The 15,906-nt window shown below is 36.4% G+C and overlaps 1 protein-coding gene across 6 annotated transcripts in view; it reads left to right on the top strand.

The window, feature by feature from the left end:
- Window positions 1-15,906, top strand: part of gulp1a (GULP PTB domain containing engulfment adaptor 1a) — a 103,658-nt gene that overhangs the window by 84,505 nt on the left and 3,247 nt on the right. For 5 of the 6 annotated variants that reach the window (XM_039647145.2, XM_039647146.2, XM_089133047.1 and 2 more), the window contains exons 3-9: window positions 3,711-3,772; window positions 10,805-10,876; window positions 12,233-12,331; window positions 12,666-12,803; window positions 13,034-13,150; window positions 13,247-13,333; window positions 13,519-13,743. In XM_039647145.2, the coding sequence (XP_039503079.2) occupies window positions 3,711-3,772; window positions 10,805-10,876; window positions 12,233-12,331; window positions 12,666-12,803; window positions 13,034-13,150; window positions 13,247-13,333; window positions 13,519-13,743 (800 nt within the window). The remainder of the gene's footprint in view (window positions 1-3,710; window positions 3,773-10,804; window positions 10,877-12,232; window positions 12,332-12,665; window positions 12,804-13,033; window positions 13,151-13,246; window positions 13,334-13,518; window positions 13,744-15,906) is intronic. The other variant, XM_089133048.1, reaches the window with a different exon arrangement.

Here is a 15,906-nt window from a genome sequence, read left to right as displayed (position 1 = left end):
TAGAATAATGAAATATAAAGTTACAGGTTCAATTACTGTTTGCATACTCAACAGGTACTGTTAGTTTCTGAATTAGATGGTTGGTAATACACAACGCCTGTTTTTGTGATGACAAAGGAATAATTGGACCCAGATTCTTTCCAGACTAATGCATCCAATTACTAGACACAGAACAATAAATGGCTACAGTGTCTGTTATTTAGAGCATAATAAAATCAAGTTTGAACCCATACATGATCAGTTTCAATAGCCTAAACAGCACAACAGATTTAGCATAATCTCTGATGTGATTTGTTTCTCTTTTTTTCTTGCTTTTAAGCTCAGAAATCATTGTTTGGGGAGTGAGGCTGGTTAATTTGTGACAATCCAGTATTCCCAAATTACTTGACAGTATCCTGTAAAAAAACCTTAGCTAAACTACTCAATACTACCTAATTACTTATATTACAAGTAACAGATGTGCCATCTTTTTCGGTCTCTGTATCTTCTTTCATTTTATTTATTTCCCTGAAAAACCCTTGCAGACAAAAATTTCTGAACATGTCATCATAGCATTGATAATACCGACAGGCTTTCATACCATGTAGCTGGAGAAGACCGAAATACCCTGCGAATATGGATAAAACATAATCTTTTTTTATTATTATTTGATTTTTTTATATATATATATATATATATATATTTATTTATTTATTTATTTTTTTTTATGAAAAATCGCTGTGGTGCTTTTGTCCAGAACATGTATTAAAATGCGTTTTCAACACAAATCTATTTCAATTGAAACACAACCAGGGCTTAGTGCCCACTTCCCAGTGCGTTTCTTTACTGGTTGTTAAAGTGGTTTACAGTAGCATTACTATTGTAATAGATTATTCTTCTCTTATTTTTGTTATAACGTTGCCTTATTGCCATTCAGAGCTCCATGAATCAAAGCAGTGAGCTGTAAAATTAGATGCGGAGACTACCAATGCTCTTACACTCCTCAGAAGCCCTTGCAGAGGAATCCTGAATATGCCAAGATGTTCTGATTTGGCAGACTTGATGTTCACTCATTGATCATTGGATATTATAGTGTGGGAAAATTATCAATAGTTGGCTGCGCTTCCAATTCAATACAATTCATTAAATGCGCAACACACGCTCAGCCTGCTATTAGTAGGGCAAAGAGAGAGTCGAGATGCTCAGAAATGCAAAAAGATGTTGTGATGGCACCACAGACACAATCACTTTTGACATATTTCAATGCTTTCTCTAATGACCTTTTGGCAGATTTTTCTCTTTGTTACGCATTCTCCATTCATATTGGTTTCCCTTCGAATAAGAAAAAGTAATGCATTTCTTTAGACGCTTTGCCATCAGTTTCTGCACCACTGTGTTCACCTACCATTCACATGGATGTACACAAGAAGAACACTGACATTTTTAGGTGTGCTTTCTTCATTTGACCTATGAATCACACTCTATGAGGAATCTCAGCGGGCAAACTATACCCTCACAATCCATGGAAGAAGGAAAAACTGCCAGATTTTCTATGAGAAATGGATTGATGAGGATAAGAATGAGATAAAAAAAAAATGCACAGCATTTGAACCTTGATTATTAAATTTGAAGTGAATGTACTATATTACACGTTATATCTATAAATCACCAATCTACCTTACTACAACCCCTTACTGCTCTGAATGCCTTGCTCTGAATGAAAATAGTGTGGCTATAAGCTTATCTTGGAGTTACTCATTTTTCAGTCCGTAGGTCATTTCTTTTTTGTATATTTACAATTGACTGCTGATCGATCACTGCTTTCTTGAAATACCAGAAGAGGTTTTGAGTCATCAGGGGTCTTTTGTTTCGATCTGCCTGAGTTATACTTGGCTAAATGAGAGATTAATTGGTCGTTGTTGTTTCCCTCTAAATTGCCGTAAAGCCGATGAATACCGTTGTATAACACTCTCTCAGAATCAATTAAAGCAAAGTTTAAAGAAAGTATTGAGTGCGGTGAGTTACAAATGTTGGCCAAACGGCTGAGACCCCATATGGGCTATATATAGGGAATAGGGAGTGATTTTGTACACACAATGGTGTGGCTAACTCTGTTCTTGAGCTCCTGGTGTTGATGTCGAGTAAACCGGCAGGCGATCTGAATGTTGTGACTCCTGCGGCTTGTTTGTCACATTAGGCCCTGCAGTTTCCTCTAAGCCGTCACACAGGCACAGGCACGGCAGTGTCTCCTGTCCATCACGTCTGACCCCCTGTCTGCACTCCTTTAAAGGGATACTTCACCTCTGGAAAGATGAATGTGTATTTAAAATGTCATTTATGTAGAAGAAATGTGAAATCATTTTTGAATTTAGAGCTTTCTAGACTGAGAAAAAACAGAAAATGTATTTTTGGCTTACTGTATGTGGATGAAAGACAACAACTCCCAGAATGCACTTGCTTCGCTGCCCTAGGAGGCCACGCCTACCGGTAACAGAGCGTAGTATTTGATCAACAAATCTAGGCTACTAGTGAGTCTCTGTGATAAGTCTGCCCAAAAATGTGTTGAGATCGACCAAATGTCCGGGATTCGGCTTTTGCGCTCTGCAGTCGCCATTCATTATATTTACTATGGCGAGCAGGACGAGTGAGGGCCGCGGGATAACACGCGAGGCCGGTGGCGTGATTACCGATGAGCGACACCTGTGAGATGCACCAGTCTCATCTCTCACGGAGGAACTGGAATTTTTTTTTTTTTTAGCAATTTAAAATGCACATCAACCGATCACTTGTTTAGCGTTTATGTAAACACTACATTCAGATTCACCAATCGGAATGAATTCAGTTAGACTGAAACAAAAGGTGTGCATGTAAACAATGAATGTCTACAGCAGAAAGCAAAAGCTGAATCCCGGACATCGGCGGCCGGACATGTCCGGGAAAAAGAGGATGGTAACCCCTACTACTCAGCTTTCTCCACACAACAAGAGCCTGCTAGCTTAGCTTCCAAAAAAAAAAAAGATGGCTGAAAGCCTCTGGCCAAAAAATTCTCAGATGACGCAAAATGACGATTTAGTCTTTAAGCCTCTGGCCAAAAAATTCTCTGATGACGCAAAATGACGATTTTTGCATCATCAGAGGATTTTTTCCATACAAAAAATACGTAAATCTCTCGTCTCAGCGGGATATGAGGTTGGAAAGCATGGTAATTTGAAAATACTACAGGTTACAAAGCTTAATGCTAAATCCTGAAGTATCCCTTTATGGACAATTTCAGTAATTCCCCTTCTGACAAGCCAGGTTGAGCTACAGTACAGTACACTGCTGCATTAGCTGAAATCCTTCTTGTGCATAGGCTTTTGGCTGTTCTTCTTTGACAATCTTTGAAATTGCTTTACTTAACAGTTAGGCTATGTAAGGACTCAATGAGAAAAAGTTATTGTTCCCTCTTCTTAATATTACTAATTAAAAATTATTCATTCTGTTGTTTAAAGATATTTACACAGATTTCACCGCTAAGAGTTCTGAACAGCAGTTGATCAATAAATAATCATACTGTATATAATAACTGGTTTATTGTTTATACACATTTGCACTAGAATTTTCACTGCTAAGAGGAACAGCAGCTGACTCCTTTTTATTGACTGTTTGTCTGAAAAATTGAGAATATCATTAAGATATTGCATACTTCATGAAGTGCTTTATTACGTTAATAGTGTTCTGTCTCTTTCTAGATAAATCATGGATGCACACTCCAGAAGCTCTGGCCAAGCATTTTATAGCATACAATGTCAAGGTATGTGTTATGAACCTCTTTTTCCACTAAATATTTTTTTCTTAAAATTTATTGTAGATGAATGTGGCTGTTTTGGTAATCTATACTTTTATCTATACTATACTAAGAAATATTTCCAACGGTTTGTGGTCAGTAAATAATCTTTTTGAAAGAATTATCTCAACAAGGTTGCATTTATTTAATCTAAAATATGGTAAAACATTGTGAGATATTATTACAATTATTATTTATTTATTTTAAAGGCACAATTAAAATACCGGTATTCAAAAAACCCTAGAGCAATGTTATATATTTTGTAAACTTGTGTATTTACATTACATCACAAATATTTCCAACAATGTTTAAATGCAGTGAAATCAGCAGTTTTAACCAATGTAACTGTGCATTCACACCGCCGTCCGCCGCCAGCGAGAGCATCAAAGTGGCTGGAAATCATTTATTTTTAATGTGAGCCGGCGGCGAGCTCTGTCTTGGACGGTGAGAGCGCCAAGAAGAGTTGAAGTCAGGTCAACTTTATGGTAATGAACTATGACGTAATTCAGCGGCAACCAATAAGATTGTATAAGTAAAAACGGCTTTTTTTTCAACATCACGTCAATTTACGTCATGTAGGGGAGCCTCAGCTTCGGCTCAGTGCAGAGTAGGCTGGTGTTCAGTGAGAGCGGTCGTCAGTCAGTGTGCTTTCAGTAGTTTTTGTATTTTAATTTATTATCGTCATGGTAAATTATTGTGTTTGTGGAGGTTGCAAAAACTCCGGCCTGTCAGGACAAGATCGAGTCCACAGTTTTGTGCAGGTGAAGAGATGGGATTTTTCTTCCGCATCAGCTTTGGAAACAAAAGCTTTGTCGTGTGTAGCGTTCACTTCAGATCAAATGGTTATCATCCCGGCGATATGATGGAGTTCAACATGGGATACCGAAGCAAGAATATTGATTGTCGTAGTCATGCCCTAAATAGAAGCAACTTGTAATTGAAAAACAAAATTGGTTGTTTAAATACTCATATCTTTAATTTTCTTTTTATGTTATATCCCAGGTGGAAAATATGTATTAAAAATGTACCTGTATGCTTTTAGTACAATAGAAATATACTCAAGTATAGTTTTTATACATTTAATAGAATAAATCGACCCTAAACGTACTAATGTCTGATGGACTTTTAATGTGAAAAAATGTAGAAGTTCCATTCTTGTATGTTCAGGAGCTATTAAAGCAAGGGCCTAAAAACAAAACAATCATTCTTTTACAGTCCATCTTATAAGGTTCAAAAAGGAACCTTAACAACAGGCCAGGTTCTTATATGAACCCTTCTGCCACAACAAAGGTTCTAAATGAACTGACAACATGTGCCAAATAATCAGTGGATCATTAAAGAACCTATAGGTTCAACTTTGAACCTTTTTTACATTTAGTTCATTTTTGCACTTTAAAGTTCTTTTTTGAACCCCAAAGGTTCAATCTCTTTTAAGAGTGTAGAATCATAATAATCTGTACAATATTGGGAGCACAGTGTTTCTCCACTGGTTCTCCTCACACCACAACTCAATTTGTCTCTGACCGTTCTGTCTAACATTATCCTGGCCTGTCCCTGCTCTCTTTAGCATAGCAGGCTCATAACTTTATGGCTTGGTCTGTCGTACGAGTATTTTCGCAGCATCCGAAATGTCATTGCGATCGATCCACTGTTTTCCTGTTGTTTGAATCGACCGCTCTCCCGCTCGTTGCGTCATGCCCGCCACGACCATTTTCAGACACGGAAGTAAAATTTTCTCTCAAAAACGACTCCAGAAGCTTCTGTAGTGTGTTTATAAGTAAAATCTTATAAGTAAAAGTTTTAAAGAAAATCTAGTTCCTACATTATTGTTCTATGCATTGAATCGTTGGGTCATGTAACCTGCAATATGCCCTTTAATTGGTTTATTTAGTCTGCAAACATGTCACTAATTTTTAAGTTCTTTCCATCGATCAATTTCTTCATTTCACATTAAAAGATTGCATGAGTTTAACTTATACCCTACTTGGTCAGTCTACATGCAAAAATAATAATCAACATGCTTGTTTGCTTTGTGGCCCCTTTAAAGCTAGGGTATACGATTTCAAAGATTGTTCATTATTAATATCCTTTTGCGGCCGCAAAGCTACATTGGTCAACTGGTCTCATCCAATCACCAGCTACCCTTGAAACTCCGCCTGGCTCTCGCGTCTCCACCCCACCGCACCCGACCACACCCGACCGCGCCCCCCTTCTGCGTCATGAGAATCACGCGCGTTAGCAGCTGACCGCATATGGTAGCTAGCTAAGTAGCATATCAGCAATGGATAAAAACGAAAAAGACAACAGCAAGCGTCCCCTGCTTGCCCCTACAAGAAAATGTGAACAATGGCAAAATTTGAGGAGAATAAATATAGGGTCCACCATTGACCGATGGAGGAAGCTTCAGCGAGATCTGGGACTGAATACCGATGCTGACACTGCTGACTTTTTGTTGAGCAGGTAACGTTAAACATTTATTTATACTCATATATGGCGTGAGTCGCGTGACGTGTTACATAAATAGCTTTTTATCAGTCTGACAACTTGCTAATTCTGCCGGTCGGCATTGGAATGTTAGCTGTTTAGCATCACCTATCACGGGTCAAAGTAAATATTTCTTGAAGTGCTTGATTATATTTCAGTATGCCTTGCGGGTTTCTGTTCGAGCCGATCGGAATTTAAACAAGATGCGCTGTATGCTGCTATAACAATTACTCAAAACCTTCACAATACTACTAATATCATACTTAAGGCCTGTTCACACCGGGACGAATTTCGCGCGCGTTATTCGTCGACGTTTAACGCCTCGTGACTAAACAATGGGCGCCAATGTGAGTGTTCATACCGACGCGAAAAACGCCACGCGTAAAAGCGTCATTTTTTAAAAAACGCCTCGGGTTCGTTTTTTTGGTTTGACGCGCCGCGTCAAAACCTATCCGACCAACGAGACTGGCGGGTTTGCTCACGTGTCTGGTGCTTCTGAAGTTACAGTAAAACACAACTTGAGGGCGCTCAAACACAAAACGGTCTTGCCAAACACATATAGCGAAGAAGAGACAAGATACCTATGGGCAAGATGAATGTTGAGCTGCTGGTCTCGGAGCATTAAGAGCTATAAGATAATATTTATATTAGTATTTCTGTAATAATAGTATAGTATAGGGTGACCAACAGTCCTGTTTTCCCGGGACATGTGTAAAACGGTCACTTTGTGCTTTATAGAAATCTGAGTTGAGATGAGAACTGCGCATAGTGTGCGTAGTGTCAGTTAGATTTTGACAAGTGAGGAGAGGAGATAACCGCTCTGCCGACTCTTTGTATTCTTTCTTTTATTTTATTTTTCTATTGTGACCAGATGTTTGTTTGTGTTTTTTTTTTCTCGCTCGATCCCGATGTATGAGGAGGACGAGTGTGACGTTTGAGTGGTTTTATTAAACGCGGGGAAATACGACAACTCTCGTCTCTCGTGCATCTGTTCATCCGACAACGGCTATGTTTTTATCTCTGGGCAACATCTCAACTTTGCGTTACACATGTCCTGTTTCCACGTCCCGTCCTGACTGTTTTTAAGTGATGAAAATGTCCTGGTTCTCAAAAAAACTGCTGGGAAAGATCAGTTCTACAGCAAAATATAGATGGGCAAACAAGGTGGACGAGGAAGAAAAACAAGATAAAGAGAATGAAAACTAAAGATATAAATAGATTTTGTTAGTTCGTTTTTGTAAGTTTCTGAGAGCTATTTTTTGTTACATTTGGAGGCATTTCTTTTAATTATTTATTATTTATATATATTTCTAATACAGAAGACATTATTTCTATCATTATTTCATTCGTTTTTTTTCTATCTGTCATAATAAAACATTGAGGCATGAATATGATCACCCTAGTATAGTATTCTATTATTATTTCTGTTTTACATTCAGCGCCATCTAATGTCAGGGAATGAATTTGCATGTTCACTCGGCTCATCGTCAGCGAAAAACGCTTGGGTGTGAACACAAAAAACGCGTTGAAAAACGCTGACGAATAACGCGCGCTGATATTTGTCCCGGTGTGTACGGGCCTTTATGGTGGTGGGTAGTGTAGAACATTTCATGTGTTGCTAATCTTGCGTTGGCGTGATCTCAAACATGTCATTGAATTGTTGATGAAGCAACTATGTTCAAGTGTCTAAAGGCAATTTTACATATGATGTGTCATTAGCAATGTCATTAGATTGAAGCGACTAAGCAATGTTGTGAAAGTATGATGATCACGCGTCTTGTACTCGCCCAGGAAATCTGTGTAAACCGTACGGCTCCAGACAGGGGCTGTCGACCCGGGGTATTCACAATGTTTTCTCTTCAAAATTGAAATTTTACTGCCACCATTGAAGCAATTTATAACGGAAACTGTTTACCCACTCGACATTATACAAGGGCTAACGTTGTAACGTTAGTGACAGTCGTAAATCGCGGGCTGTTTATTCCAGTGGACGCAAGTTGCAACTAAAACAATAGGATGCAATGGCGCAACGCTACCCAGCAACAGCTCAGTAATGGCGCCCGCTTACTTCCGGTAGTTTCGCCGGATTCGTCTATACTACAGCTTTAAATAAAAGACCAAGCATTCGTTCTACATCAGAGCGTCCATGAATCTTTCTAACGCGCCGTTGGCAGGGGGGGATATAACGTAGATATAACGTAGGCCCGGCCTGTCAATGACGTCATTGACAGGCCATGCAATGACGCTGGCCGTTACTATGCGTTACTGTCATTGCATGGCCTGTCAATGACGTCATTTCCACGTTAGTCTCGATTTTCATGGAAACACCAAAGATGCTTTAATATATCCCTTTTACATTTTTTTTCTTTGATTAATAGAAAGTTAAAAAGAACAGCATTTATTTGTGAGAGAAATCTTTTGTAACATTATAAATATTTTATCTAATCATTGTAAGGCTTTCTGTTAATTACTATTACTATACTATTTAAACTATTAATTAAAAAAAGAGACTTAATGACTCCAAAGTTTTGAGCAGTAGTATGTATATCTATTTCTATATCTATCTATTTTCATGTTATCACTGTGAAGCTGCTTTGATACAATCTGTATTGTAAAAAGCACTATATAAATAAAGGTGACTATCTTTTTTCATTTATAACCAAACGTATATTTTTTTATACATAAAATATATATTAAAATTTCATTTATGTATAAAAATTAGGGCTGCATGTGCAAAAATGAATTGCAATTAATCGCATCCAAAATAAAAGTCTGTGTTTGTTTACATAATATATTTGTATGTGCTGTATATAATTATTTTGTATATATAAATACACACACATGCATGTATATATTTAATAAAATGTGTTATTCATATATAAAATATTTATATAATATAGATTATGTATGTATATATATATATATATATATATATATATACACACACAGAATTTAAGCGCAAATAATTCTTAAATATATACATGCATGCATGCATAGGTATTTATATATACAAAATAATTATATACAGCACACACAAATATATTATGTAACAGACTTTTATTTTGGATGCGATTAATCGCAATTAATTTTTGCACAGCCCTAATAAAAATGTAACAGCCTTAGTACAAAAACTCTTGTACTATGAACTATGACAATAAATAGCTTGGCCTTATTTGAAACAGCATGCAGAATGAAACCAGAAATACTTGTATGTATGAAGAAAGAAAATGTGGTCAGTTTTGATTTCATGTTTTCATGCTTGTCGATATAAATACAGGATTTGTACTTCAAAAATACAATAAATATCCAAGAGTCTAAAGAGAGACAGCCTAAATGGAAGGATCAATCTCTTTTGTTATTCATCAAACTTCTTGTGGGAAAGAACATCTCGTATTCACTGTCAGTGCTGTTTTACGCTCCGTTTCACCAAAGACTCATCTTCTGTTTAGAAGCTGTCTGCTCTGAGCAGTGACTCTAAGATGTCTTACTGAAGTCTTCCCGAAAATAAAAGGATTTTGATTCTCAGAGCTGCTGAAGTTTATGCAGTGTTGTCTGCCTTTGGAGAGGAGAAGAGAATAGACAAAGAAAGTGAATTAAAGGAGGAAAAAATGGTATTCTGCCAGTGTAGGAGGTGATAGATGAGCAAAGGCTGGATGTCTTTGGCAAAAAAAGAACATATTCGGACCAGCAGGGAACAGTCGTCAGAAACAAGAGACTCTCCACCCAGTGTAATGTTGTGTATCTATCACTCCTGCCTCTTCTGTTCCACCGTGCTCCCTTGCCCTTGAGTGTGGACGACATCCATCATAACTACGTGCTGCAGATGCGTTTACGGGGTCTGATTTGTTTAACTCCAGTTTGGAAGATAGTGCAGTTCTTGTCCACCAGAAGAATATAGTATTTCAGATTTCACTTGTCTGTGTAATGAGTGGGACTAATCATAAATCCATTACTTTCAATGCATTTTTAGAAAGAGGCTGACCAGCAGTAATGACTGAATCACAGAAATTAGTGTTTAGAGAGGTGGAGGGAACTTTTAAAGATTCTGAAAAAAAAGAAATGTTAATGTGAGTGAAGTTAATGTTATAAGTGAAAATAGATCAGACAAGAAAATCACATAAGTATAGTCTGTAAATCTTTGTGGTTACTGTCAAAATACTGTTCATTTATTCATTTTAATAGAGTAGCCATTAGACTAAAGAAGTAATTGCAAGGTGTTAACCATTAGGGTATGTTTGTTAAATCAGCTAGCACAGCATCTTGACCACAAGGACTGGGTAAAAGGTTAATAGCTCCATCTGTTGGAACCTGAATGTAGTGTTGTTCATGTTGGTTTATGAATGATTATATTAACATTATAATTGAACCCATAACTGAGAATGTCCTCACAATAAACGAAAGTACTGGTGTGTTTTGCCATGTGTTCAATAATAATAACAAAAAAGTCTTAAATAATCTCCATATATAGCTTGTTGTTTCATTGAAAATCATATGATTTTCATTTTTCTCCCGTAGTTTCTGGGAAATACAGAAGTTGATCAACCCAAAGGTACAGAAATCGTGAAAGATGCCGTCAGAAAGCTCAAGGTAAGTTCACATTGGCTGCACACAATAGGTGCCCTTGTTTTCATCTGGAAACAGGAAGTAGTATTACTCTCGAGAGGATGTAATTTCATCACCCTCCAGCTGTTACAGACCTTACGTGGTGAATCACAGCTGTTTAATGATGCATAGATAACTCTATTTTATAAACACTCCTCCCTTAAGGGTTAGTTCACCAAAAACCTCATCAATTACTCACCCTCATGTCGTTCCAAACCCGCAAGACTTTCAGAACGCAAATCAAGTTCTTTTTGATGAAATCAATGAAGACTCTCCATTGACAGCTACCACTTTGATGGTTCAAAAAGTTCATAAAATCGTAAAACTAATCCATATGAATTAGGGCTGCACGATTCATCGAAATTATATGGAAGCGTATTGCATTCACTTGAAGAAGAAAAACTCTGTTTTTCTGAATTAACGAGTTTATTAATTCAGAATTACGAGATCATTTTCATGGAAAAAAGTTTTTGCTTTGTTTTTCTGAATTAACAAGTTAATTATCTCAGAATTACGAGATCATTTTTCATGGAAAAAAGTTTTTGCTCTGTTTTTCTAAATTAACGAGTTAATTATCTCTGAATTACGAGATCATTTTTTATTGAAAAAAAGTTTTTGCTCTGTTTTTCTGAATTAATGAGTTAATTATCTCAGAATTACCAGATCATTTTTTCATGGAAAAAAGTTTTTGCGCTGTTTTTCTGAATTAACGAGTTAATTATCTCAGAATTACGAGAACTTTTCATGGAAAAAATGAATGACTTGATTATCTAAAAAATTAGGAGTAACTCATTAATTCATAAAAACAGAGTAAAGCATTTTTTTCCATCAAAAATTATTCTGAGATAATTCTGTGATAAGTAACTCGTTAATTCAGAAAAACAGTACATTCTATTTCCTCAAGTGAGTGCAATATGCTTCCGTAAAATTAAAACCTACATCTGTTCATTTTATAAAGTGATTGAGTTTCTTTAGAAAATTTGGGCTGAACCACTCTATTCATATGGATTAGTTTTACGATCTCTTTATGAACTTTTTCAAGCGTCAAAATGGCAGTTGATTACCATTACCTCTCAGATTTGATCAAAAAGATTTAGGTTTGGAACGACGAGTTTTAATTTTTTGGGGGAAATTTCTTAATATTTTAATCTTTTAATCTTTAATCTTACATTATTGTTTGTAAGGGGTTTTGAGAAATGATATGAGAAATGATATTGAAATGCACATTTAAATAATAATAATAAAAAGAAGAATAAAATTATTTTTATTATAATTATAATAACTATTATATATAATTGATATCTCTTAATGTGATTGTGGTCTATCTTTCTCTATTCAAAGTTTCAGAGGCATATTAAGAAGTCAGAGGGACAGAAGATCCCAAAAGTCGAATTACAGATATCCATCTACGGAGTGAAAATATTAGATCTTAAATCAAAGGTATGTGCATCGCCTAACAAACACATGAGCCGTGTTGTTTAAGTAGAGCCAATTGAGAGACTATAATGGCCCTATAAAAAGTATTTGGACCATTTCTGGTTGTTAAATGTTAGTGGATAATGTTCATAGTTAATATTATACCACTACACCTGTGGTTACTCTGCAAGAACATCCATGTGAACCTCAGGTCAACTCACTTTATACATTTGCCAAAACAATCACCATAGGACATTAAAATATTTTATTAGTGAGTCTTTATACTTTTGGTTTCACTGAATGCCCATATCTATGTAAAGGCCTTATATTTTGTCTAATCCTGTTTTCTTTTTCACAGGAAGTACAGTACAACTGTCAGTTGCACAGGATATCCTTCTGTGCAGATGATAAGACGGACAAAAGGATATTCACATTCATTTGTAAAGATTCAGAGTCGAACAAACATCTCTGCTATGTGTTTGACAGTGAAAAATGTGTAAGAAAACAGATAATGCCATATAATAATAGTCCAAATTCTTTTTAATGAAATGATTCTATCACTCTTTCATATTTATAGCTATATTATAGATATACTATATAACTATAGTAACTTTTAATTACTAAATACTAATTTAAATACTAATTTAATACTAAATACTTTAGTGCGTCTCAAAAGACAAATAAACTGATAATGCAAATCATCTGCAATGTATCTGTCGATTCCAGGCAGAAGAGATAACACTGACCATCGGCCAAGCATTTGACTTGGCATACAAGAAGTTTCTGGAGTCTGGGGGAAAAGACGTAGAGACAAGGAAACAGATTGGTGGCCTACAGAAAAGAGTGAGCATGATATATCATTATAGAGAACGCTATAACTGTAGTTTCTCAATGACTCAAATATGCCTATGTATGACAAATTGATATCTGTCTTTATAGATTCAAGATCTCGAAGCTGAAAATTCTGAGTTGAAGAAGCAGTTGCAAGTCTTAGAGGAACAGCTGATGATTGCTCAAGTTCCTCCTGTAAGCACTGCTTGGGCTTCATCAGTAGAGTGCACCTAATTGCTTTCATCATTCTGTTAATTAGCTGCATATAGACATCAGCTATGCCTAAAGATATTTTCTAAAGTCATGAGCTTTTCTTTTTTAAAGAAAAAACAGCAGGAAAACTAGAACACCAGCACTGACTAGTTGTGATCTTTCCACAGCTTCTCCACATTAACTCTTCTAATGAGACCTACATGCTTCAAAGACCCTCATCTCTCTTCTGGTGTCACAACGTGACATCGTTCTCTTGTCTCGAAATCTCTTCTGTTACACTAACGCCAATGAGCTCGCCTGACTCTAACCTTTCTGCTGGTCTTCTGACTCCTCCACCTGTTAAACCAGCTCTTTCAAAACCTCCCAGTGGAGCCAGTGTTCCTCGCCCTCCTGTTAAGCACTTTCCGTTTACGCTTTCTCTATTTGTGGTCTTGGTTGTTGCTTTCAGTGTTGTTTCTTCTTTTTTTTTCTATCACAGCTTGCAAGTTTTACCCTCAGATTTTGAAGGCTTGTTATATAGGGGAGAGCGGGGCACAACCTAACGCATTTTGGTTTTGGCTCAGTTAATTAAAAAATAATTAGGTTAGATTAATATTTTTTTTACACAAGCAACATACACATCTCTGCTACAAATTAACACTTAAAGTTTTTTTCTAGGACCTACCATTTTCGTACAGTTGCACTGAAAATGACTGAAGTGCAAATGTTACAACTTACCCCATATGTGGTTAGTCAGAGGGGTTAGTTGTAACACTTGTGTGTAACACACTTACGTAATTCAGTACAATTTTATTTGTTTAGATTGATATTGTTTGTGCATCTGTATAGACAGATATCCATACATCCATCCCTCATCCAATCATCCTTCTATTGTGGATTAATATCATGGATAGAGACATAGAAAAGGGCTGTACAGTTTTGCAATAAATAATAATAAATAAAATTATAAAATATTGTAATTGCAATTAAATTAGATTTGTGTGTGGTAGCCGCATGTACAATTATTATTATTATTATTATTATTAATAACAGTAATAATCATACAAATGAGCTTAAAATAATATTTTTAAGGGTTGATTGCATTAAAAACAGGCCATATTTTAATAAATAAACAAGTTATCATTCATTTCATTAATTTTTTTAATACATTTTAAACATTTTAAATTCCAACATTGTTTGTGGAAGTCCAACAAAGTTAAATGTATACTCAAACCTGAAAAGTTGTGAGGCTCCGTTTTCATTTGATTATCATTGTACAATTAGCGGCTTGTTTGTACCACTGTGTTACAACGAACCCCGCTGTGTATTACATATTTTAATCCTAGCTAATCGTCGCTAGAAATTGCTGACAAGTTTCAAAACGGTGCTATGTTTGAGCCAACAAGACAGTGATTAAGGCAATAAAAAGTTAGATTTGGAAACGTATACACCCAACTCAGAAACCGAAAAAAATCTATGATGAAAAAATTTACAAAACACTGTCAAAACACTCTTTGTCAAGTATCTTCACGAAATATAATCAAAATTTTCCGCAAATTCGCGGGAGACCATCTTCTGGCAGCAAGAGAAAAATATCGTAAACATAGCCTGCTTGATCCTGACGAACTATGCAAAAGGTCCGTGTTACATTTAAAGGGTTAGTTCACCCAAAAATGAAAATTAAGTCATTAATTACTCACCCCCATGCTGTTCCAACCCCGTAAGACCTTCGTTCATATTCGGAACACAAATAAAGATATTTTTGATTGAATCTGAGAGCTGGATCAGTCCTACATAGAATGCCTAAGGGACTGGCTCTTGACGGCCCATTAAGTCATTAAAGAAAAGGTTTAAATAGTCCATGTGCCTACAGCGGCTCAATTATAAGTTTATCAAGCGACGAGACTACTTTTTGTGCGAAAAAAAACATAAATAACGACTTTATTCGACTATTCTATTACTTCCTTATGGGCGCATGCGCGAGAACTGAGACGAGGACGTTCTCCATCCACTACTTTTTGTTGCCGGCTGCTCACCGCTTAGGAGTATTACTGCCACCTACCGTATAAGATGATGTGCTGATATAGCTGGAAGCGCAAAACTTTCTGTTTACAAGCAGAGGAAGATGCACGCTGTACATACGCTTTTCAATTAGCGTATTTTCCGCACTATAAGGTGCACTTAAAAGCCTTTAATCTTCTCAAAAAAACGACAGTGTTCCTTATAATCCGGAGCGCCTTATATATGGATCATCATCTTATACGGTAGGTGGCGGTAATACTCCTAAGCGCGGTGAGCAGCCGGTAACAAAAAATAGTCGAAGGAGAACGTCCTCGTCTCAGTTCTCGCGCATGCGCCCATAAGGAAGTAATAGAATAGTCAAATAAAGTCGTTATTTATGTTTTTTTCGCACAAAAAGTAGTCTCATGGCTTGATAAACTTATAATTGAGCCGCTGTAGGCACATGGAATATTTAAACCTTTTCTTTAATGACTTTATGGGCCTTCAAGAGCCAGTCCCTTAGGCATTCTATGTAGGACTGATCCAGCTCTCAGATTCAATCAAAAATATCTTTA

The sequence above is a fragment of the Pimephales promelas genome, chromosome 7 (assembly GCF_988280905.1).
Source record: "Pimephales promelas chromosome 7, fPimPro1.hap1.1, whole genome shotgun sequence".
Lineage (NCBI taxonomy): Eukaryota > Metazoa > Chordata > Actinopteri > Cypriniformes > Leuciscidae > Pimephales > Pimephales promelas.
The sequence above is the reverse complement of the archived record's forward strand: the minus strand, read 5'-3'. Positions and strand labels throughout refer to the sequence as shown.